Genomic DNA, 25,181 nt, shown 5'->3' on the forward strand with positions numbered 1-25,181 from the left:
TAGACAGAGGGCGTACAGACGTGATGTCATTGCGCTCTCTGACCAGAATGTCACTGTCAGGAAATGCGGAAGACGTCATGGCGGTGGAGCAGGGAGAGGTAAGTATTTTCAACTTTGCAAGTGCTGTGATCCTGAGCAAGCAGGGGGGGCCCACTTGTTGGTGACGGCACTGGCACAGGGCCCCTCATAGTACGGCGGTGTGTCTGACGGCGGGTGGGACCTCCCCCCAGCAGAGACACTCCGGCAGAGACACTTTTGCGTTCTATGAGGGGCCCTGTGCCAGTGCCGTTGCCCATGAGTATGCCCCCCCACCTGCTCAAGGAACCTGCACTTTCATCTGCACCTGTGTAGAGTGCGAGGGGAATGTAGTGGTCTGGGTCAATGTACCAGCAGAATTATCTAGCAGTGGCTGGGCATCAGTGCACTTGTGGCGCCCCCAGGAGTACGGTCGCCACAGTGGCATTACCTTCCTCCTAGGGAGTGTGATGTCATGCTTGGGAGCAACGAAGGATTTCTCTAGCAGTTAAACCAACACACAACACAGTTCTCACTCCAGGCCAGTGGACGTGAGAAGGGGAGCTGGAGGATGAGCAGAGTTAAGGTTCACTCCTAGCTGGAGCGCATGGTCCGGATTCCGGTCTCCGAGTTTGTAGGGACACTGACGGTCCTGCAGCAGAAACCGGAGGAAGTAGCAGCTGTAAATGCTCTGTTCCCAACTAAGGCTCGGAGGCCCCAGCAGCGACGTGTGTGAGCAAGAAGGAAAAGGCTATGGCTGCCTGCCATACGAGAAAGTTCCAAAAGAGAGTCAACAGGGGGAACTTCAGTGAACTCAGTACTGCGAGTACATCAAATAAGCGCTAGAACGGAGGCCACACTACCTATCTGCAGAGAGAGAATTCAAAATTTGCTTCCAGGCTGACCAACTCTGTTGTGAGTTCATTTTCCCCTTCACCGTCGATGTCTGATGAACTCCCTCTTCTGGTGAAGGAAGGTAGTGAGGCTGATTACCAAACACCTGATCTGGTAGATGATGACTGGGTAACAGGAAATTCTGACTGGATATAAGGCAGCCGACGCCCTTCTGAGTGGCTGGTGATTTCTCTGCTGGATTCTTGGAGACCAGTCTGATTCCTGCTTCCCAAAGATAAGTTTTTGCTCTGCTATTGAACTTATTAGTTTTGTTTTGTTTACCTTGTTTTTTGGAGTTCAGCCATCCCCGGTCGGGGGTGTGCTGAGTTCCATTTTTGCATCTGATCAGTTTGTCTCTTTGCTCTGTCTTCAGAATTTACCTGAGTGCTGATATAGTCTTTTTGAAGTCCTAGCGACTTCAGGGCCTGTTTTTCCTATCATTCGGTTGGGACATTTTTTGGTAGGGTTTTTTAAGAATTGCAGACAGCAGCTTTTCTATCCTGTCCTTTTTAGTTAGCTTGGGCCCCATCGTTTGCTCAACCTATCTTTCTATCTGTGTTAGTGTTTTCATCTTGCTTCACAGTCATTATTTGTTGGGGGCTGCCTTTTGCTTTGGGGTCTGCTCTGGGGCAGTTTAGATTTCCCCTTTCTTTCTTTAGGACTATTTAGTTCTCCGGCTGTGATCGAGGGGTCTAGGGCATCGTAGGAACCCCCCACGGCCACAGTTAGTTGTTGTGGATAGGATCAGGGGTCTGCAATCCGATAGCTACCAACCTCTCTGGTTTTCTGGACTTAGCTTGTATTTTTGTTTTTTCCTCCTTCGGTGACTCATTCATAACAGAATCACCAGCCATACCGCAGATCCTAGGGTACTCAATAGCAGGAAAGAATTGTTAAAAAAAAAAAAAAAAGTTTGTCAGAAATTTTTTTTTTTGTGTATATTTTTTCCTCTATGTCTCTGAGGCCGTAGGGGGATTTTTTTTTTTCCTTTCTCAATGGAGATGAAGCAATTGTCTGATCATGTGGAGCAGCTCACTGCTGAAGTGCGGGGAATTTCCGCCTATCTTGCTCATTCACATGCTGCTGAACCAAAGATCCCTACTCCTGATGTGTTTTTTGGGGATCGGTCTAAATTTTTGAACTTTAAGAATTGTAAATTATTTTTTGCCTTGAAGCCTTACTCGTCAGGGAGCTCCGCGCAGCAAGTTAAAATTGTCATCTCTTTGCTGCGCGGCGATCCCCAGGATTGGGCGTTTTCTTTGAAACCTGATGATCCTATTCTTACTAATGTGAACGCATTTTTTCAAGCCTTGGGGTTGTTGTATGATGAACCTAATGCTATTGATCAGGCTGAAAAGGCCCTGTTGGCATTGAACAATGGTCGGGATTCTGCAGAGTTGTACTGTCAAAAATTCCGAAAGTGGGCGGTCCTTACTACCTGGAATGATGGTGCCTTGGCAGCTCTCTTTCGGAAGGGTTTGTCAGAAACCGTAAAAGATACTATGGTGGGATTTCCTGTTCCCTCTGGTCTTGACGATTCTATGTCATTAGCCATTCAGGTTGATCGGCGTTTGCGTGAATGCAAAACCGCATGAAAGGTGTTGCCACCTGTTGAACAAATGTCTGAACCTATGCAATGTGATAGAGTTTTGTCTAGGGCGAAACGTCAGGAGTTCAGAAGGCGTAATAAGCTGTGTTTCTTCTGTGGTGATGCCTCGCATATTATTTCTGTCTGCCCTAAACGAGAGAAACATTTTGCGCACACATTTGCTGTGGGTGGTGTTCAACCTAAGTTTCTTCTGGCAATTACTCTGATCTGCTCCCTGTCCACATTTTCCGCTAAGGCTTTTGTGGATTCGGGAGCAGCTCTGAACCTGATGGACTTGGATTTTGCTAAACGTTGTGGATTTCCTAGGACACCTCTGCGGATGCCTATCCCTTTGAGGGGTATTGATGCTACTCCTTTGGCGAAGAATAAACCTCAGTTTTGGACCCAGGTGGTAATGCGGGTCGCCCCAGACCATCAAGAGAATTGCAGATTTTTGGTGTTGCATGATACCATTGTTCTGGGGTTTCCTTGGTTGCAAATCCATAATCCAGTTTTGGATTGGAAATCTGTGTCTGTGGTGAGTTGGGGTTGTCGGTGTGCCCTTAGTGATGCTCCTGTTTTCTCCACCTCTCCCCAGTCGCATGATGTTCCTGACTATTTGGCTGATTATTATGATGTATTTAGTGAGAATGAGTCTGCGTCTTTGCCTCCTCATAGGAGTTATGACTGTGCAATTGAGCTGAGCCCTGGGTGTAAATTTCCCAAGGGTCGACTTTTCAATTTATCTGTACCCGAGCACGAGGCTATGCGATCCTATATTAAGGAGTCGTTGGAGAAGGGTCATATTAGACCATCCTCTTCACCCTTAGGTGCTGGGGTTTTTTTCGTGGCTAAGAAAGATGGGTCATTAAGGCCTTGTATTGACTATCGTTCCCTCAACAAAATTACTGTTAAATATCAGTATCCATTACCCCTGATTTCTGATCTATTCTCCAGAGTTAAAGGTGCTTGCTGGTTTACAAAGCTTGACCTCAGGGGGGCGTATAATCTTATTCGCATTAAGCATGGGGATGAATGGAAGATGGCGTTTAATACTCCGGAGGGACATTTTGAGTGCCTGGTGATGCCTTTTGGGCTCACTAATGCCCCTTCTGTCTTCCAGTGCTTCATGAATGATATTTTCCGAGACTTGGTGGATAAATTTTTGATCATCTATCTGGATGATATTTTGATCTTTTCCAAGGATTGGGACTCTCATGTGGAACATGTTCGGACTGTGTTCCGGATTTTGAGTGAGAATTCCCTGTATGTCAAGGGATCGAAATGCCTTTTTGGTGTACAGAGGATTTCATTTTTGGGATTTATTTTGTCTCCGTCAACTATTGAAATGGACCCGGCCAAGGTACAGGCCATTTATGATTGGGTTCAGCCCACTTCTTTGAAGGCCCTCCAGAAATTTTTGGGTTTTGCTAATTTTTATTTGTAAATTTATAGCTAATTTTTCTGGTATTGCCAAACCATTGACTCATTTGACTAAGAAGGGTGCTGATGTGCTGAATTGGTCTCCGGAGGCTGTTTCTTCCTTTCAGGAGCTGAAGCGAAGGTTCACTTCTGCTCCGGTTTTGCGGCAACCTGATGTCTCACTCCCGTTTCAGGTAGAGATGGACGCTACTGAGATTGGTGCAGGAGCTGTTTTGTCCCAAAAAGATCCTGTAACATCTAAAATGAATCCCTGTGCTTTCTTTTCCCGAAAGTTCTCCCCATCCGAACGTAACTATGATGTGGGGAATCGGGAACTGTTAGCCATGAAATGGGCATTTGAGGAGTGGAGATATTGGTTGGAGGGAGCTAAACATCAAGTCATGGTCCTTACTGACCACAAGAATTTGATTTACCTGGAGTCGGCCAAACGCTTGAATCCTAGACAGGCTAGGTGGGCCTTGTTTTTCACACGTTTTGATGTTGTGGTCTCTTTTCTTCCGGGCACTAAGAATGTCAAGGCAGACGCCCTCTCTAGGAGTTTCTTTGCTGATTCTCCTGTTGTGACCAAGCCTGCTACCATCTTAGGTGAGGGGGTAGTTCTTTCTGCCATCTCGCCCGATTTGAGACGTGCTCTGGAAGAGTTTCAGGAGGACAAACCTGAGCATTGTCCCATTGGAAAATTGTATGTTCCTGACCAGTGGAGGAAGAGAGTGATGTCTGAAGTTCATTGCTCTGCATTGGCTGGTCATCCAGGTATTTTTGGTACTAGAGATTTGGTGAGTCGGTCTTTTTGGTGGCCCGCCTTGTCTTGTGATGTCAGGAATTTTGTGCAGTCCTGTGGGACTTGCTCTCGGTCTAAACCTTGTTCTCGCTCTAGTGGGTTGTTGATGCCTTTGCCGGTGCCCAGGAGGCCATGGACCCATGTTTCAATGAATTTTATCTCTCATAAGCCTGTCTCTCAGAGAATGACTGTTATTTGGGTGATTTGTGATAGACTCTCTAAGATGGTCCATCTTGTACCACTCCCTAAGTTGCCATCTTCCTCAGAGTTGGTGCCCTTGTTTTTACAACAGGTGGTTCGCTTGCACGGGATTCCTGAGAACATTGTATCTGACAGAGGAGTTCAGTTTGTGTCTAGATTTTGGAGGACTTTCTGTTCCAAGCTGGGAATTCAGTTGTCCTTCTCCTCTGCGTTTCACCCTCAGACCAATGGGCAGATGGAGAGAACAAACCAAACTTTGGAGTCGTATTTGAGATGTTTTATTTCTGCTGATCAGGATGATTGGGTTTCATTTTTGCCCTAGGCCGAATTTGCTTTAAATAATAGAGCTAGTTCTGCCACTTTGATGTCACCTTTTTTTTGTAACTTTGGGTTTCATCCTCGATTCTCTTCAGGGCAGGTGGAGCCTTCTGCCTGCCCAGGTGTTGACACTGTGGTGGAGAGAATGCACCAGATCTGGGACAAAGTGGTGGATAAGTTGTCTCTCTCCCAGGAAAAGGCCCAGCGGTTTTCCAACCGGCATAGGACCATTGGTCCCCAGTTTAAGGTGGGTGATATGGTTTGGTTGTCATCAAAGAATATCGCTATGAAGGTGGCTTCTCCAAAGTTTAAACCTAGATTTATTGGACCTTACAAGATTTTGGAGATTCTTAATCCAGTCTCTTTTCGATTGGATCTTCCTGTTATATTTAAGATCCATAACGTGTTTCATAAGTCTCTGTTAAAGAGGTTTGTTGAGCCAGTAGTTCCTGTGGTGGCACCTCCTGACTCGGTATTGGTTGAAGGTAACGTGGAATATGAGGTTGAGAAGATACTGGATTCTCGCCTGGCTAAACGGAGACTCCAGTATTTGGTTAAATGGAAGGGTTATGGCCAGGAGGATAATTCTTGGGTCCCTGCATCCGATATTCATGCCGAAAGATTGGTTCGTGCCTTTCATCGGGCCCATCCTGATCGCCCTGGTGGCGTGGATGAGGGTTCGGTGACCCCTCCTCAAGGGGGAGGTACTGTTGTGAGTTCATTTTCCCCTTCACCGTCGATGTCTGATGAACTCCCTCTTCTGGTGAAGGAAGGTAGTGAGGCTGATTACCAAACACCTGATCTGGTAGATGATGACTGGGTAACAGGAAATTCTGACTGGATATAAGGCAGCCGACGCCCTTCTGAGTCGCTGGTGATTTCTCTGCTGGATTCTTGGAGACCAGTCTGATTCCTGCTTCCCAAAGATAAGTTCATTAGCAGAGCAAAAACTTATTAGTTTTGTTTTGTTTACCTTGTTTTTTGGAGTTCAGCCATCCCCGGTCGGGGGTGTATGGAGTTCCATTTTTGTATCTGATCAGTTTGTCTCTTTGCTCTGTCTTCAGAATTTACCTGAGTGCTGATATAGTCTTTTTGACGTCCTAGCGACTTCAGGGCCTGTTTTTCCTATCAGACGGTTGGGACATTTTTTGGTAGGGTTTTTTACGGATTGCAGACAGCAGCTTTTCTATCCTGTCCTTTTTAGTTAGCTTGGGCCCCATCATTTGCTCAACCTATCTTTCTAGATGTGTTAGTGTTTTCATCTTGCTTCACAGTCATTATTTGTTGGGGGCTGCCTTTTGCTTTGGGGTCTGCTCTGGGGCAGTTTAGATTTCCCCTTTCTTTCTTTAGGACTATTTAGTTCTCCGGCTGTGATCGAGGGGTCTAGGGCATCGTAGGAACCCCCCACGGCTACTGTTAGTTGTTGTGGATAGAATCAGGGGTCTGCAATCCGATAGCTACCAACCTCTCCGGTTTTCTGGACTTAGCTTGTATTTTTGTTTTTTCCTCCTTCGGTGACTCATTCATAACACAACTCCTTCTCCATTTTTACTCTGGGTCCTGGATGGCACTTACCAAGTACAAGTAAAGGAACTGCACGACTGTCTGTCATCTTTCTCCTGCGTCTGGCGCATGGCTCTGCTACATCCTGCATTGCACACCATCTACCAACTCTTTCATCTGCCCTGCGACTACAGCCCTACCTGTGCAGGGCTTCTACATCTTAGCTGCACCACAACATCTGTCCTAGAGAAGTGACACTGCAGCGCGGGTCAATCTGATCATAAACCACAGGTGGCATCACGTATCATTCACCTATAAACGTTATTCACCCCTTTGCATGGACTCCCAGGGCCACGGAACGGGTCATCACCACCAACGTGACACATCCCTCTGAGACACCGGCCCGGTACCGATTAACCCCACTGCCCTGGCTGGCCAGCCACACTCCATGTCAGATTCATCTTGGACTGGGGAATTCACGATTTGACTTGATAACCCAGGCATGGTATGATAGAAAGAGCTACATGGACTAATGTGAAGTGTGTCCTGCTGCATCATTCACTTTTGGTGGGGGTGAAGGACACAAGAAAAGGTGTTGTTCCTGACCAGGAGCCTCCACTGACGATTCAGTGCTTTTATTTTTTGAAACTTCAGAAGAGGAGGCGAGAGAGCTGGAGGCTGTGTCAGCAATGTAAGCCAAAACTGGTTCCTGAAGCTCCGGCTTTAAAAGCGGTTTACCTACTCCCAGAAAAGAGAGCCTTCGAGGCCTTGTGGAGCCAGATGATGACGCAGGCTCAACACCTCCTGCCTTAGGTGCTATTGTGCTTTTGCCACTACCAACAGATGCACCACCAACACCACCACCATCAGGACCAGATGGCAACCCCTGCCCACTTCCACAGCCTCTTCCACCATACTTCTTCATTTTTGTGAAAATGTACCCAAAATACCACCAGCTATATGGTACTGTAAAACAAGGTAAAAGGTGTATATAGTATTGGTGAGAATTTGAATCTCACTAGAGATTTGAGGACGCTGAACTAGTATCTCAGGGCCAGTAGAGATTACACCTCAATGTAACAGGCTGAAATTGGTTGGTGTATGACAAGGTGGAGGGTGTATATAATATTGGTGAGAATTTGAATCTCACTAGAGATTTGAGGACGCTGAACTATTATCTCAGGCCCAGTAGAGATTACATGTCAATGTAACAGGCTGAAATTGGATGGTGTATGACAAGGTGGAGGGTGTATATACTATCGGTGAGAATTTGAATCTCACTAGAGATTTGAGGACGCTGAACTATTGTCTCAGGCCCAGTAGAGATTACACTTCAATGTAACAGGCTGAAATTGGATGGTGTATGACAAGGTGGAGGGTGTATATAGTATTGGTGAGAATTTGAATCTCACTAGAGATTTGAGAAATATTCAGAATTGAGTCCTCAGTGGTTGGTACCTTTTAATGGCTAACTGAAAAGATGGTAACACATTGCAAGCTTTCGAGACTACTCAGGTCTCTTCTTCAGGCTACACTAATACAAAATCGTCATAAATTTATACTCCCAAACACGTCTCTCTCTCTGAGATGTGAAGTTACCTTTCAATACCAGTAATTTCATATCCATGTTGCTGTGATCAGGGATACAAAAATGTTTTGCCACAGGTAGATCCATTCTTTTTTCTCTTATTGTGTGACAATGAGCATTCATCCTTGTTCTAAGCTTTTGCCCTGTCTCCCCCACATACAGACCCCGAGTTGGACATTTAGTACAAATAATTAAGTACACCACATTAGATGTAATGCAGCTGAAAGTACCTGGGATCTTGTAGTCCTGATGTGAGTTGGGGATCTTTATCTTGTCCGTGGTCATTATAAATGGACAAGTTTTACATTTTTTCTGGTTGCAAGGAAAGGTTCCTGCAGAGATTTGAGGACGCTGAACTATTATCTCAGCCCCAGTAGAGATTACACCTCAATGTAACAGGCTGAAATTGGATGGTGTATGACAAGGTGGAGGGTGTATATAGTATTGGTGAGAATTTGGATCTCAGTAGAGATTTTAGGAGGCTGACAATGATGATCTCAGTCCAAGTATGGACGCAGGCAGCCTAATAAGCAGGACTGCTGCAACCAAAGGGGTGGAAAAATGAACGCTTGATAACTGTGCAGAAAAGAGGAAGAAAAGTATTTTTGCTTTTAAAAAAGCAGTTTGCACAGCAGTGTGCAAACAGCAATGCAGCTATCATGGAGCCTCACAAGGCAGCCCAATAACCAACAGAGCTGATACACAAAAATATAGCCTCCCCTGTCACTGCACACAAAGTGTTGTGTTGTAAGTGGAAATCACTAACAGCAGAAGCAGTTTTTTGTTCTTCTTCCCTGCCTAATGCTCTCCCTTATTCTGAATCAGCAGCAGCAACCTCTCCCTAATGCTAAGATCGGCAGAAGTAAGATGGTGGTCGGTGTGCACGCCCTTTTATAGCCCTTGTGACGCCACACAAAGCCAGCCAATCACTTGCATGCCCTTCTCAAAGATGGTGGTGACCGATGCCTATGTCATCGCATTGCCTACAGTGTGCGTCCTCCATCATTGGCTGAAAAAGGGCATTGGAAGCATCATTTGAAACGCGACTTTGTTTTGTTTCATGAAAACCGACTTCAGCGAAAGTTGCCGACTTTTGAATTTGACCGACCCGTTTCGCTCAACTCTACTCGTCAGACAATTGTGTAACTGTCCTGATGATTGGATGCAGCAGAGTTGCGTTCCCCTAACAAAAAGGTAACAGAGGGTGGAACTCCACGACCTCCCAGTTGTGTATCCTTGACATACTGTTTTTTAAAGCCACAATACCTGCCATTGACCATAATAGACCCATCACATAGCCCCCAAAGGAAGTTGAGTGAAGCCTTCAGAAGACTAATTAACATGGCACTTTCCTATAGAAACTGGCAGCATCAACTTAACTAATTAGTTAGGAGGATATTCACACCAGCTAATTCCACCAATAGTTCAGTAATATAATATCGTGGCGTAACGTCAGGGCCGGCGTTAGGGGCAGGCAGACAAGGCAGGAATGAGGAGGAGAGGTAAGTAGTGTGTGTGTGTATGCATTATAATGTGAGTGTGTGTAAGTGTGAGCAGGTAGGAAGATGCAGTAACGGGTCGGAGGCAGAGCAAGTGTTAACATGTGGTTTAATTTAGCAGGTATACTCCTCACAGGGAGAAAACAAATGAAACAGTATAAAGGAACACAGGGGAGGTAACTCAGGGGAAGCGGGTGTGAAGCATAAGGTAGGAAGTTCAAGGATAGCAAACTTATCAGTCTGACAACTTCAGAATGTGGTTAGTTCAGGATGTGGACATTGGCGCCAAATCAGTGGCGCATAAGGTGTCCGATATGGTCCTGGAAAAGATGGCGTCCTGGCCATGGCGGCGGAGGTGATTCCTCGTGGTTCGGTGTAGTCCTGGAAAAGATGATGTCTTGGCTCTTGGCGGTGAAGGTGATCCTTGTGGTCCGGTCAGTAGTCAGTGTGTCAGGAAACGATGAGCCGGACAGAGCACAGTCTTTCCCCCTGTCAGCGTACAGGGGCAATGAGCAACTCGATTCAGGTTCAAAGAGAAACCCCTCACAGCGGGTGTCCCAATTCTCCCGTCAGTGCGTGAGCAGGCTGCATTAGACTGTGTGTGGGGGGCTGCATTATACTGTGTGTGTGGCTGCATTATATTATGTGTGTGGGGGTTGCATTATACTGTGTGTGGTGCTGCACTATACTATGTGTGTGTTTGTGGGCGGGGGCTGAATTATACTGTGGGTGGCTATATTATACTGTGTGTGGGGCTGCATTATAATCTGGGGGGCTGCATTATACTGTGTGGGTGCGGCTGCATTATACTCTGATGATGTTGCATTATACTCTTAAGGGGCTGCACAGTGCGGTTGGTCGCAGTTATTTTGGATAAAGGTTGTGCAACCAAGTATTAGGCTTAGGGTGCCAATACTTTTGTCTGGCCCATTTTTGGAGTTTTCTGTGAAATGATCAATGTTTTGCTTTTTGCTTCATTCTCTTTTGTGTTTTTTATTTAAGACAAATTAAATGAAGATAATAATACCAAAGAATTTGTGTTTGCAATCATTTTCAGGAAGAAACTGAGTATTATCTGACAGAATTGCAGGGGTGTCAATACTTTTGGCCACAACTGTATGTCTTCACAGATTTTTTTTTTTACGGATTTTAAACTGAAGCAGTTAATTTAAGAAAAGGCCAATAGCAAACTAGAATTCCAAGCAACCTGGCCAGATAATTATGGCCAGAGAAACCTTATGGCTCCAAGTCGATTTACAGGCGCGAGACACAGTGTGACATGGTGGGGACAGAAAAGAATAGTGATAAGTAGGTAATTATAATGCTAAGAGCACTTACATCTATTCTTTTCTTGAAGTAGAGAAATGTCACATTAACATTTTCAGGAAGAGTATTGTGGAAATTCATGAGTGACGTGTTGGAGGAAGTAACCATTCTAACTGCTATTAAGGGTATGTGCACACGTTGCTGATTTGGTCCTGTGGATCCTCTGCAGATTCTCATGCAGTGTACAGTACCATTTTAGCCTATGCAAAACAAAAACCGCTGTGCACATGCTGCGGAAAATTCCGCGCGGAAACGCAGTGGTTTATTTTCCACAGCATGTTAATTCTTTGTGCGGATTCCGCAGCGTTTCAACACCAGTTCCATTATAAGAATCCGCAGGTGTAAAAATGCAGCTCAAATCCGCACAAAAAATGCAGAAAATCTGCAGTAATTCCACAGTAAATCTGCAGGTAAAACAAAGGTCATTTACCTGCGGATTTTGCAGATTCCACGCGGAAAAATCCGCCCTCGAATCCGCAACGTGTGCACATACTCTTAATATAATGGACATTTGGATGGATGGAGTCAAAATAATTTAAATATTTTAATGAGACCATTAGAGTCCATCTGAAATGTAAATCTGGGCCAGTCAATATGCAGTATCACATGGTGGTGCATTACAAGTCCTCTCACTATTCTTCTATCTTACACAGGACTAAAAATTACAGTATTCTTCAAAGACAGAAACTTACTTGGATGAGTCAATGAAATATATCACCAGGGCCCCAATGCTCAAAGCAAAGACAGTAACTACCTGTGCCAAAAAAAGAACAGCAGTGTTAGTATTCATAAGACTTAAACAGTAAGAATAATGTCTAAAGGTGCTTTCACACTGCGTTCAGCCACCTGTCTAGAGCCATAGACTATGGTGCAGGCAGAGCGAACGTGTGCTCTGATGTTCATCATTTTAAAGCATGTACGCCTACTGGAGGCGGAATCTCAGATTGTGTCTGTGTTTCCGCCTCCAGTAGGTGCATATGCCCAAAAGTGATGCACAGCAGAGGGCACGTTCGCTCTGCTGGCGCCATTATAATCCATAGACCTGTTAGAGTCCATTCGAATCCTGCTTTGTGGGGATTTTGGACATAAGCCCTGACGGGGGCCACTCAACGGGTGTTTGTATGCAATGTGAAAGCAACCCAAGTCAAACATGCATTTCAATGTTTACACCAAAGAAGTCATATAAATATATATGTGAATTTTACTATAGGTTGAGGCTTGATACCACATGTTAGACAAGCTTCACTATAACCACAGATTACATTTCTGTACTTAGTGTGCATCCTGATATCATATGGACACTGAATTCCATAAAATAATCATATCTTATCTGTTATTTTCTGAACAATTGTACCAAAACAAAAGCAATTTTCTTACTCTTTAAAGGGAAGATGTCACATGGCCAGGAACAAGTTGACTAGTCTAAAAGGCATGTTCCCCTCCGCTTAGCTAGACTAGAAGATCTGTCTCTTTAGACGCTTAGAGAGAGACCTGTCAGTCTTGCAAAGTGGGCCGGCAAGGACATACCTCTTGGACTAGTCACTTCGTCCCTAGCCGCACTTTCAACTATATATTTTCTCTGAAATTCTGCAGTATTACTTTGTAATGCAGGAGCAGGTCTCATTTTGTTGATGACTCGGACAGCACGAATCACGTGTCAGGTTCCTTTTTTTCCCTTAAGGGTACTCTCACAGTAGTGCATAAAAAAGAGTAGGCTGGTGTTGCATTAGACTTTTTTAGCCATCACATGTATTTAATTTAGCATTTCTATTTGACTCCCTACTTTTCCAGTCTTGGATAAGTGTAGTAAAAAATGTACTCAAGCCCAAAATGTATGGTAAATAAAAAAGTGAACGAGTAATGGACGCAGTATGACAAAAAATTGTGAACCTCTTGCACCAACAGCACCAAGTCATCTGGACATTAGTAGTATCAAACGGCCTCACTTGCCATACTTTGCCTCTGGAAAGTATATTAGTGGGAAGAAAGTGGAGGGTGGAACATATGTCAGCCAGGGGTACTGGCTCTGTTCTCTCCCGTGCAGGAGAACATGGCAGCTATTTCGACTTGACGTTGAGTGTCAGTCACAGGAGAGTGATGTCACATCTGATCATGAGACAATGATGATGATGACGACTGTATGATGGGTAAACTAATGAACTAAATAGGAGTGCCGAGGATGTTATTTAATTCTTTGAGGACAGTGTTGACCTGAGAGCAAATCGAAGAGTGTCTAAGAGATCCTCTAAGGCAAAATGTAATTGTTCTGCACACGGCTGAAGTGATGCCGCATGTGCTGTTGGTGGAGGAAGCTTAATAGTGTCTGAAAGATCTGGTGAGTCGGACTTGTAGGCGTCTCGTATAAGTGAGTTCTTTTGCATGTTGCCCGCAGATGAATCTTAGTCACTCTGGAGAAAACAAGCCAGCGATGTCTCAGTTTTCATAGACTAGAAACTATTGTACTCCATCATTTGCTTATCTGCCAACCAAACTCTCACTTCATCAAGTTACTGTTGGTGCATTCGCTGTCATACCATTTAGCGGAGGCAGCCTAACTTAGAGAAATGATGATGTGCACTCTGCCTCACTGGACTATAACCATCCACCATTTTTTGTCACAGAAAGGGATATTCGCTCTATGCTCTCACATGCAGGAGAACTTGTCTGCTTTTTCGACTTGACTTTGATCTCCAAAGTGTACTGCACCAAAGGCACTTGGAGCAGCAACAATGGACAAGAACAATACATCAGCTTCACAGATTACTTTGTGAATCTTTTGCACCACCGCAACAGGTGAAGATTCCGTGACTGGGAGCTTTGTCTGTTTCCACCACCATGCAGCAGTTATTTGTCTCCTACACCTTCTCCACATCTTTAGGGCCCGAAAATATAAACCACTGATACACACCCATTACTCATATAGGCAAATAGACCTTCATTGAGGATATATAAATAACCACTATAATATAAATCCTACAAAAAACACGGAGATATAACAGCCCCCCGAGGAAGCCCACGCGAAACGCGCGTCGGGGCTGCTCTCCTTAGTGCCGCGTTCGCCTGCAGATACACATGGGTATGATTGTGACTCCTTTTATTGTAGTGTTACTATTTTGGATAGATATTTATCTATCTACACTGAATCTTTCCATTTGGAGTGTGATAGCTCTGTTTTCTCATAGTAAGGGCCTGTATACTATGTAATGAATGGCTTTCTTTGAGATTCTTTGCTTTACTTCATATCACCCATTCTGTTATATACGGGGTGTTAGTAGCGGTTACCATATATGAGCCCTGCATGAGCATTTTGTCTTTTGTCTGTATTTTGTACATTTTGTCTTAAGAGTCTGTTACAATAAAGTGACTTTTTTACTTTACTTGCGGGTTATATCTCCGTGTTTTTTTGTAGGATTTATATCTTTAGGGCCCGTTACACATAGCGATATCGCAAGCAATATCACTATAACGTCACTGCTTTTGTGACGCAGCATGTGATACTTACCTCCAATCGGCTCCCCCGCTGGTTATCGCTGATCGCGCGAGAACGTCCTGGGCCATTTCTCGTCGTCTGCTTCCTGCTGGCCTTCCTGCTGTGGCGACGAGCAACGTGTGGACGCGGGCGGGAGGACGTCTTCATCGCCTCGTCTGACAGGTAAGTAGCGACCGCTGCTATGTCGCTGGTGAGATCTGCCTGTTTGGCAGCTCACTAGCGACCACTTAGCGATTCACCAGCGATCCTGACTGGGTCATATCGTTGTTGGGATCACTGGTGCATCGCTAAGTGTAACGGTACCCTTACTCAACAGATATCACTCCAACAACAGGGCAGAGCAATGATTCCACACACTGCCCTCATTGATTTTGTTCACGCAAAGCAAAGGGCTGGCAGGTGGTTTTACAGCTTAAAAGCATCAGTGAGAAAAAGTCATGCAGCGGACAAGTTTTTGCTGTGCATCAAACAGCCAATTTCATGGTTTCCCATGGACTACAATTGGGAATTGCGATTATAGGCTTAGCAGCACGTGAGTTCGCAGCAAAAGCAAAATTTGTCAAAAGCTAGCGAATTTAAATTTCACAAGATGCGATCAGGTCAAATTTTAAACCACAACTAGATGAGTTTAATTAGCATCTTCCAGTTCACCTTTAGGGACATCAATGGCTTCTCAGGTAAAGCTTTCTTTACTTTACCATAAATTAAAAAAATATATATTTAGGCCGGGGTCAGACTTGCGAGAGCTATGCGAGAAACTTGCGCTAGTCTTTCGCATCCACATGCAGCCGCACACTCTGGTAACGAGTGCCGACGGCAGTGCCGGATATTGATGCGAGAGACTTGCTCGAGTTTCTCGCATAGCTCTCGCAAGTCTGACCCCGGCCTTAAGTGAAATCTCAGTAGCGATTATTTAATATGCAGCTCCTAGACAATATAAAAAAAATCTTAAAAATGTTTCCAGCTAGATTGTTACAACATTTTTAGCATGTAAGAGTCACAGAAGACAAGAGAGAAAATAAATCTTGGTTTAACCTCTTGTATGCTGTGATATATACTGATCACGGAATATAACAATAGAGACAACAGGTCTCCCTGTTACAAAGTGCACTCAATGTCCATTTAATCAATTACCAAAATGTCCACACTAAATAGCTTAATGGCTCGTCTTACAATTGATTAATCCATACTCTGGCTATAAATACTTTCCAAAGTAACAAAGAGATCCATCATAATTAAAATAAATCTTTATTAGTGATAATAATATCGGGACCAATTAAAGATAACAGAGTGCCTCATGGAGGGGATGCTACTAAGTCCTGACCTTTATATAACAGTATATATCTGTATGGATAACATCATAGTGATTAAAACTATATAGAGTGTTACATAAAATAGTATAGTGACTCACCCTTAGAATTAGTCTCACAGAGAAAAATACAGCAAGTCATCCAGCAATAGCAAAAAAAGATGATTTTAAAGGCAAAAGAGGAAATAGAATGTCACTTGCACAGTGTATATTGACATATATACGGTACTTCCTAGCAAGCATAATACAAAAAATATATACATGCAAACAGTGGCAGTTAAATTATTAAAGCCGGATAAGGAAATAAAATGTCAGTTGCACATAATGTCTTGACACATTTGCTTCCTATCAAAGGCCTCCCCAGGGCTTCAATAACAATTTAGTACCTAAAAAATATTAGTATAGTGTGCTGGCTACTGACAAGATTCAGCGTATAAACATATATCATATAGTAATATCCTCAACTGAATGACTGAATAAATATATATGCCCCAGCAGTTAAATACGAAGTGGGAAATACCCAAAAAGCCCAAGATATAAACCTAGGAAAAAATACCTATTTTTAGGAGACTGCAGAGAGATAAGATGACCAGATATGTCAGGTGCAGCATCCCCACACCACGACGCACGTTTCTCTATTAGCTTCTTCAGGGGGTGCCACTAGTTTTGCTACTTTGTAAAGTTTTTATAGCCAGAGAATGTCCATACAATGGCTGTTCATATTGCCTGTTACTAGGCATTGTACCATCCGTGTGATGTCCGGAATTAACATTGTAATGGATAGCAGAAGATTTGCAATTTATTTGTTTTTTCCTAAGTGAAAAATATTGATGAAACTCCAATGGTAAAAAGTGACACTGATCAAACTCTGATGAAACGCAGATCCAAAGCAGCAATTAACAATGGTCCGTGTTTTTATGTACAAGATAAATCAAAGATGTCTAAATGAGGTCACAAGGGGCAATTACACTACAAGATAATAGCGAAAGGCCTTTGCTTTGTTAAAACTTATAGTTTCACAATTATCTTCCCTAGTAAACAGACTGCAAATCACCTAATGAACAAGCAAAATATTTGTTCATCAGGTGAAATTATCTTTTTTGCAGCATAAAGATCGTTGTTCCCAGCAGGTCATCATCCTGTATAAACTATAATCGAGCTGCTGAGAATCATGGCAGCCAATGTGAAATGAGTGAGCTAGTATATAGGTCTAGTATAGATCACACAGTGTGCATCATTTACTTTGGTCTGTCTGTGTAGGCAGGCATTTACCGTAAATGACTGCCGATGAGTAAAAATTTACCGCTCAGCAATCATATTGTGCCACCAGTTGGCCCATGTAAACGGACTCATAGAGGAATCACGAACAGTATAATGAAAGACATGCAGCATTAAAAGAAGGCACAGCTGATAATCATACAGGCAGAACACAATATAATATGCCCTTTAAGGACACAAATAAGATGTAACAATTACTGTGGCCTTCTCAACATCCGGAGGGCAAGTCTTTCATTTTATTACACACTTCCATCCAAGATGTCATTTATTATTAAGAGATTTCTTTCAGTGGGTGACTTAGAAATGTAATCAACACATGGAGATGTTTATCAGGCAGATAAATGGTACCTTTAGTCTTATCACAATCTACCATCTGTAGGACTCAGCTCTGTAACTAAAGGATTATCAAGAAGGACAAACAAATAAAACTACATCTTTAAGGGGGTTTTACACATAGCGATATCGCTAGCAATATCGCTAATACGTCACTGGTTTTGTGACGTTATAGCGATATTGTTAGCGATATCGCTATGTGTGATATTTACCTCCGAACGGCTCCCCCGCTGCCCATCGCTGATCGCGGGAGAATGTCCGGATCCATTTCTCGTCGGGCGCTTCCTGCTGGGCTTCCTGCTGTGTGAGACAAGCGACGCGTGGAGGTGGGCGGGAGGACGTCAGGATCGCTGAGTGTGAAAGGTGAGTATCATCCGCTGCGTCGCTGCTGCATCGCTGTGAGATCTTCCTGTGTGGAAGCTCACTAGCAATCATTTAGCGATGCACCAGCGATCCTGACGGGTCGTATCGCTGGTCGGATCACTGGTGCATCGCTAAAAGTAAAAGGGCCTTAAGGCCCCGTCACACATAGCGATCTCACTAGCGAGATCGCTGCTGAGTCACAAGTTTTGTGACACAACAGCGATCTCACCAGCGAGATCGCTGTGTGAGACAACGATCAGCGACCGGCCTCCCTGCCGGTATCGCTGATCGCTCTGGGAAACCTCTGGACTTTTCTTTGGTTGCTGGCCTCCCGCTGGCCAGCACGCATCACTGCGTGTGACAGGAGGGAGACCAGCAATCTGCTGGTAACTAATGTACACATCGGGTATCCAAGGGACGTGCGTCCCTTAGATACCTGATGTGTACGTTAGTTACCAGCTCCCTGCATCAGCGCGCTGGTAACTAACGAACACAGCGACGTCGCGCGCTCGGCGTCGCTGTGCTGATCGCTGGTGAAGCTGTCTGTTTGACAGCTCACCAGCGATCATGTAGCGACTCACCAGCGATCCTGACACGTTGATATCGTTGTCGGGATCACTGGTGAGTCGCTATGTGTGACGGGGCCCTTAGTCATATCCTTTGGCTGTAGTAATGCTAATACCTGGATGTTTAAATATCAAAGGAACAACTACAGAATAATTTTCATAGTCATTGTAAAGTATCACAATTGTGATTCCAGATTTACAAGTTTTCTTTAGATTTTAGCATTGTCCAATGACTTCTATTTAAAGACTTACGGTAAAACTTGAAAAGTGATTTTGCAACATGACAAGAAACAAGAACTATTCAAATGTTTACATGTGCTACTAAGCACAGTCAGTAACTCATGAAATTTTATAGATTTTTCCAGCACTGCTTTTCATCAATGACAGCATTTATAAAAACTTTTGGTGAGAAGGACCAATCTTAGAAAAAGTCATATCCTACTAATTAAAGTCTTGAACTTTCAGGATGGTTCTGGAAAATGGCCGTTCTTGTAAATCCAACTAGATATTCCAAAATTTCACAAAGATTAGGACTAGTTCTAAACTATTAACAAAAGACTGACTGTCACTTCCAAACAGAAAAACTGGTGCGTACAGGTGTAAACTAGAAGTAGACATCTCTATACATAAAAAATAAATATAGTTGTACTCTGTAGTGCTATAACATGTAAAAAATGGAGATGCTATTTGGCCAATTCATGTATGCCCAGCAGCCAGTGACATGGCGATCTCCTGTTTCTGGGAACCTATCATAATGTGAATCCTCTCCTAGGCTGATGCCTGCATTTATTGATAGGTAGGATCCTGCTACAATTAACACCACCACTGGTGTTAATAAAATCAGTATTATTATTATAATAGCACCTTTTATTACATCACACTTTACATGTGAAAAGGGGTATACTGTACATAAAAAATGAATATAGTAATTTAAACAATTGAAGTCACGACTGGTACAGGAGAAGAGAGAGGACCCTGCCTCCCAAGCTCACAATCTACAAGGGATGGGTGAGGATACAGTAGGTGAGGGTAGAGCTGGTCATGCAGCGGTTTGGTGGAACAAGGGTTACTGCAGGTTGTAGGTTTTTCGGAAGAGGTGGATTTTCTGGTGTTAGGAGTCGGATTTCTGCGTTTACTCAGCTGGGATCCAGATCCTCACATTCTGCACTCTCCTCCTATTTATCCACTGCAGAGGAGATTGCCTTGCAGCAAATCACTCCAGAGGCTAAGGGTACCGTTACACTTAGCAATGCACCAGCGATCCTAACAACGATATGGATCGCTGGTGCATCGCTAAGTGGTCGCTAGTGAGCTGCCACACAGGCAGATCTCACCAGCGACATAGCAGCGGTCGGCGGTCGCTACTTACCTGTCAGACGCGGCAATCCTGATGTCCTCCCACCTGCGTCCACGCGTCGCCACAGGAAGCGCCCGACGAGAAATGGTCCAAGACGTTCTCGCGCGACCAGCGATGAGCAGCGGGGGAGCCGGTCGGAGGTAAGTATCACATGAAGCGATATCGCTAGCAATATCGCTGCTGCATCACAAAATCGGTGACGTTACAGCGATATTGCTAGCGATATCGCTATGTGTAACGGGCCCATAAGTCCTTCTGTCCTCTTCCCTCTGATATTACACAAGTGGATAGGGACTGAGTTAGAATCAGTGCCAGCGCTCCTTTGCTGCAACATCCACAGCTGCTAGCGTCCGACATTGCGCTTGCGCCTTGCCTTTGTCGTTTAGCGGCAGTGTCCACGCCGCGCTGCAGTAGCAGCCTCCTTTGCATTCGCAGTTGCAATGCCGCGCACACGGTAGGTCTAGACGGATGTAGTGCCGCCGTCTTGGGCTACTCCTGTGACCGTATACCATGTGTGCGTTTTTTACTGAGTACTGTGACTACAACAGGCTCAGCCATTTGTGTTTGTACTTTTTGGCACCTCTGTGAGTTAACTGAGATTGCTCTGCGCACCTGGGTGAAGTTTAACCCTGTGTGCATTTCTGCCATATTGCTCCTGCCACCACTTAGCAGCGGTTATATCACCTACTGCACGGTGGACCCCGAGCGGCGAACGCACTTTATTATTATTTTTATTTAGTGCGTTCCGCCGTTCCTAACATCTGGTTCCTTTTGAAGGTTTTCACAGTAGGCGAGAGACTGATACAATGGGGAAAAAAGTATTTAGTCAGCCACCAATTGTGCAAGTTCTTCCACTTAAAAAGATGATCAAGGCCTGTAATTGACATCATAGGTAGACCACAACTATGACAGTCAAAAGGAGAAAACAAATCCAGAAAATAACCTTGTTTGATTTGGCAAGATTTATTTTGCAAATTATGGGGTTTCTGCAGATTTTTGACTAAGGAATGTACGGGTCTGAGAGCTATTTTTGAGTTTGAGTCAGCAGGAAGTGGAATGGGCTTAGATTTGTGGCTTGAAGGAGAGTTCAGAGTCAAAACATCAAAACATTTAGGACAATTGTACTTCCTAGCTTTGTAAAATAATTTGACCTTTTTGTGTTCCAACATAATTGTGCCCAATGCACATAGCAAGGTGCACAAAGGCATGATTGGGGCAGTTTGGCATGGAAGGATTTGACTGATCAGCACAGAGCTCTGACCTCAAACCCATGAAGAACCTTTGGGATGATCTAAATTAAGAATTGTGATTAGAGATGGGCGATCCCGAAGAGTAAAGTTCGGAGTCCATACCAAACACCTAATGTACAGGCACAGATCGTGTACATGGACTTAAGTCCATGTTACAGTTTGGGTTTGGCACCCCGAACATTGGGTGATTCCCTTGCTGTCATCTGAATGACAGCGCAAGAAACACCAGAGGCTCTGATCACTGGTAAGATCATTCATCACCGCTGGTCACAGAGCTGCATTTGTCACGTTAAAGGGAATCTGTCACCTTTTTTTGGCCTTTCACCTGCCGACATAGACATCAGGGGCTTATCTACAGCATTCTGTAAAGCTGTAGATAAGTCTCCGATGTAACCTGAAAGAGAAGAAAAACACGTTATATTATACTCACGGAGGTGGACGGTCCGGTCCGATGGGTGTCGCCGTCCCGTCCGGCGCCTCCCTTCTTCATGCGATGACGTCCTCTTCTCCCGTCCTGTAATGGCTCCGACGCAGGTGCACTGCTCTGCCCTGTTGAGGGCAGAGCAGAGTCCTGCAGTGTGCAGGCGTCGGGAGAGGTCTGGCGCCTGCGCACTGCAGAATTCTGCCCTCAACAGGGCAGAGCAATGTGCTGGAGCCATTTCAGGACGGGAGAAGAGGACGTCATCGCATGAAGAAGGGAGGCGCCGTACCGGACCGCAACACCCATCGGACTGGACTGCCCACCTCCGTGAGTATAATATAACGTATTTTTCTTCTCTTTCAGGTTACATCGGAGGCTTATCTACAGCATTACAGAATGCTGTAGATAAGCCCCCGATGTCTATGCCGGCAGCTAATAGGGGAAAAAAAGGGTGACAGATTCCCTTTAACAGATGACATTGTGAGCCAGCAGCTGTGATCGGTGGTGAACTTTAATATTTATTTTTTAAATAATGTTGGTTCTGTTCTATTTTTGATAACCAGCAGAGGCAAAACTGACAACTGCAGGCTGCAATGCTCCTCTACTAGCGTTATCATGGCTGGTTATCAAGAATGGAGGAGTCCCTACACCGTTTTTAAAATTATTTAAATAAATAATTTTCAAAATGGCATGGGGTACCCCCATTTTTGACAAGCAGCCAAGCTAAAGCAGCTGGGGGCTGGTAAGACTGGTAAGGGGCCAATAGATACTGCCCCCTGCCTAAAAATAGCAGCCACCCGCCACCCCAGAAAAGGCGCATCTACTGAAAGCGCCAATTCTGGTGCTTTTCCCGGATCTTCCCACTTGTCCTGGTGTGGTGGCAAGTGGGGTACTGTTTGTGGGGTTGATGTCAGTTGTTTTATGGCTGCTCATATCAAGCCCACAGGTTAGTAATAGAAAGGCATCTGAAAGACGCCTCTCCATTACTAACCCCATAGTTAGATTGTAAAAATACAAAGCCAGAATAAAATCTTTTATTTGAATGAAAGACACAGACTCCTTCAGTTGAAATAAAAATAAAAAACAAACACAGTCATATTCACCTTACGTCTATACCATTGAAGCCCTTGTCCCTTGTAAAAAAAGAAAAATAATAAACAACCATATCCCTTACCTGTAAATCATAAGAAATTGAAAGAATTGGAGCACTCACTCAGATCCTTCTTGATGTGCATTTTATTCCATGGTGAAATATGACATCAAACCATAGTAAAGTGTGCAGAGGAGGTAGCAGGAGAGCTATGCAGATGAAAGAGCCTGACGGACTATGGCCATTTCACGCTTGCTTAGCGCTTCTATGGGTCCATGCTTGTCAGGGTGTTACACCACTTCCTTTTAACAAGGATTAGGGAGTGGTTAACTAAGCAGTGCAAAAAAACATTTAAAGTGAATACAGTGAGAACGATTAATACAAAAAAATTAAAAGAAATATAACATAGCCATACGGACATATCCAATTTATCATTGAGGTCAAGGACACCTTGTGCATCATAATTCAAAATCGATTTTGCTTCTCTTTTTAGTAGTAATCTATTATGGTTACCACCTTGAACAAGATAATCAACGTGCTCAATTCCTTCATATCTCAACACATTAGGGTCTGCATTATGGACATCTCTTTTAGGTTTAATTAATTTCAAAGAGCCTTTTCCTGTGCTAACTGAATGTAAATGTTCACTGAACCTGAAGTGTAGCAGTCTAATGGTCTTACCAATATAACAAATTGGCAAGGGCAGTATATTACATAAACTACTTGCTTTGTGCGGCACGTAAATAGTTTATCTACCATATGGGTAATTGCACCTATCCTCAGATTTTTTTTCCTGTAACATGGAGATGACAGAATGAGAAATTCCAACAATGGAAATTGAATCTTGGACGTCTTTCATTTAACCAAGACATTTTATTTTTATTATCCTGAAATGTTTTATGTACCAACAAGTCATTTAAGTTACAGATTCTTCTATAAGCAAGCAAGTGGGGTACTATTTGTGGGGTTGATGTCAGTTGTTCATATCAAGCCCAGAGGTTTGTAATAGAAAGGAGTCTGAAAGACACCTCTCGATTACTAACCCCATAGTTAAGATTGTACAAAAACACAGTTAGAATAAAATCCTTTATTTGAAAGAAAGACATTGACTCCTTCAGTTGAAATAAAAATAAAAAAGCAAACACAGTCATGCTCACACCTATTCCATTCAAGCCCTGTCACTTGTAAAAAAGAAAAATAATAAGCAACCATATCCCTCACTTGTCCAACGTAAAGATAACCCATAATGTCCCACAATGATCTGGATGATTTGGAGAACGGTCTCATCAGTGACCACTCTCCCCCATCATCCAGCTTACACTGACAGGAGTGTAAACACTCCTGCAGTGTACAGCGCTGAGCTCTAGTGAGAAAATACATAGCTGAACCCTGTTGAACTCACATAGGGCACTGCATGCAGCGAGTGGTGCCATAAGTAAGTTCACAAGGGATTTGCCTGCGCTGGTTATCAAAATGGAACAGACCCCATGTCATGTTTTTAATTTATTTATTTATAGCACAGGCGCCGGCTGATGAATACTCCTATCAACAGCTCCAGCTCTTGCTGTTATCAGCGACAACAGACGTAGCCTGATAGGAGCAGTACTCATATCAGCCAACGCTTCTATGACCGACGGTAAACTTTTCAAAACTGGTCACAGCTGCTGGCTTACGCTGTCATCAGACAGCGTGGGATCCGTAGCGCTCTAACCAGCAGTAATAATCTTACCGCTGATCAGAGCCTGTGTTTGCTGCGCTGTCATGAAAATGACAGCGTGCCAAACAGATGGTCAGGCCCCCTATACATCTGAATGGCATCTGGGTTCGGGTACTGTCCTGGTACCCAAACTGAACTTTTTTAAAATGTTCGGCTGAACCCGCCAGACCCAAATATCCAGGGGTTCACCCATCACTATTTGTGATCAAGTTCCTCTCATTTCACATCAGTGTCTGACCTCATAAATGCTATTCTTGATGAATAAGCAAAAATTCCCAAGGACACAAAATCTTGTGGAAAAGATTCCCAGAAGAGTGAAAGTTGTTATAGATACAAAGGGAGGACCAAATCCTCATTAATGAATATGGATTTATAATGGGACGTCATAAATAGAGATGAACGCACATTTCAAGGATCGGTACAGTTCAGATTAGCGACCATCCCGACAGTTTGCTGAACAATTCATTGAACATATACAAACCCCATTGAATTCAATGGGAGGCAGTACCAAATGCATAGACAACACCTTCAGGGGTGCCAAAAATCTGACAAAACAGCTCATATTAGGGGCAGACACTTGAAAAAGTGGCATCAGTTCACCCAGAGTATAAACAGTATAACTGTGCAGCATGGATGCATGGGGCAAGGCCTGGGACAGGGCTTGGTCCAGCATTTCTAGCGTAAACATTGATCAGTAACAGGTGAATGAGTGACAGGTACAGGCCTGGTGCTTTGAGAGTCCTGCCAAATTCAGGCAACACACATGAAGGAGACACATCTTGGAACCCAAACATTTCCAAGTATTAGGGGCAAACACCAAGAAACGTGGCATCAATTGACCCACAGTAGAA

At 44.0% G+C, this 25,181-nt stretch overlaps 1 protein-coding gene across 22 annotated transcripts in view; it reads right to left on the minus strand.

The window, feature by feature from the left end:
* Positions 1 to 25,181, minus strand: part of KCNMA1 (potassium calcium-activated channel subfamily M alpha 1) — an 867,158-nt gene that overhangs the window by 457,732 nt on the left and 384,245 nt on the right. For all 22 annotated transcript variants that reach the window (XM_073571201.1, XM_073571213.1, XM_073571218.1 and 19 more), the window contains exon 3: positions 11,849 to 11,910. In XM_073571201.1, coding sequence (XP_073427302.1) covers positions 11,849 to 11,910 — 62 coding nt within the window. The remainder of the gene's footprint in view (positions 1 to 11,848; positions 11,911 to 25,181) is intronic.

This window comes from Dendrobates tinctorius, unplaced genomic scaffold (assembly GCF_039654945.1).
Source record: "Dendrobates tinctorius isolate UK_male_01 unplaced genomic scaffold, ASM3965494v1 ptg000028l, whole genome shotgun sequence".
NCBI lineage: Eukaryota > Metazoa > Chordata > Amphibia > Anura > Dendrobatidae > Dendrobates > Dendrobates tinctorius.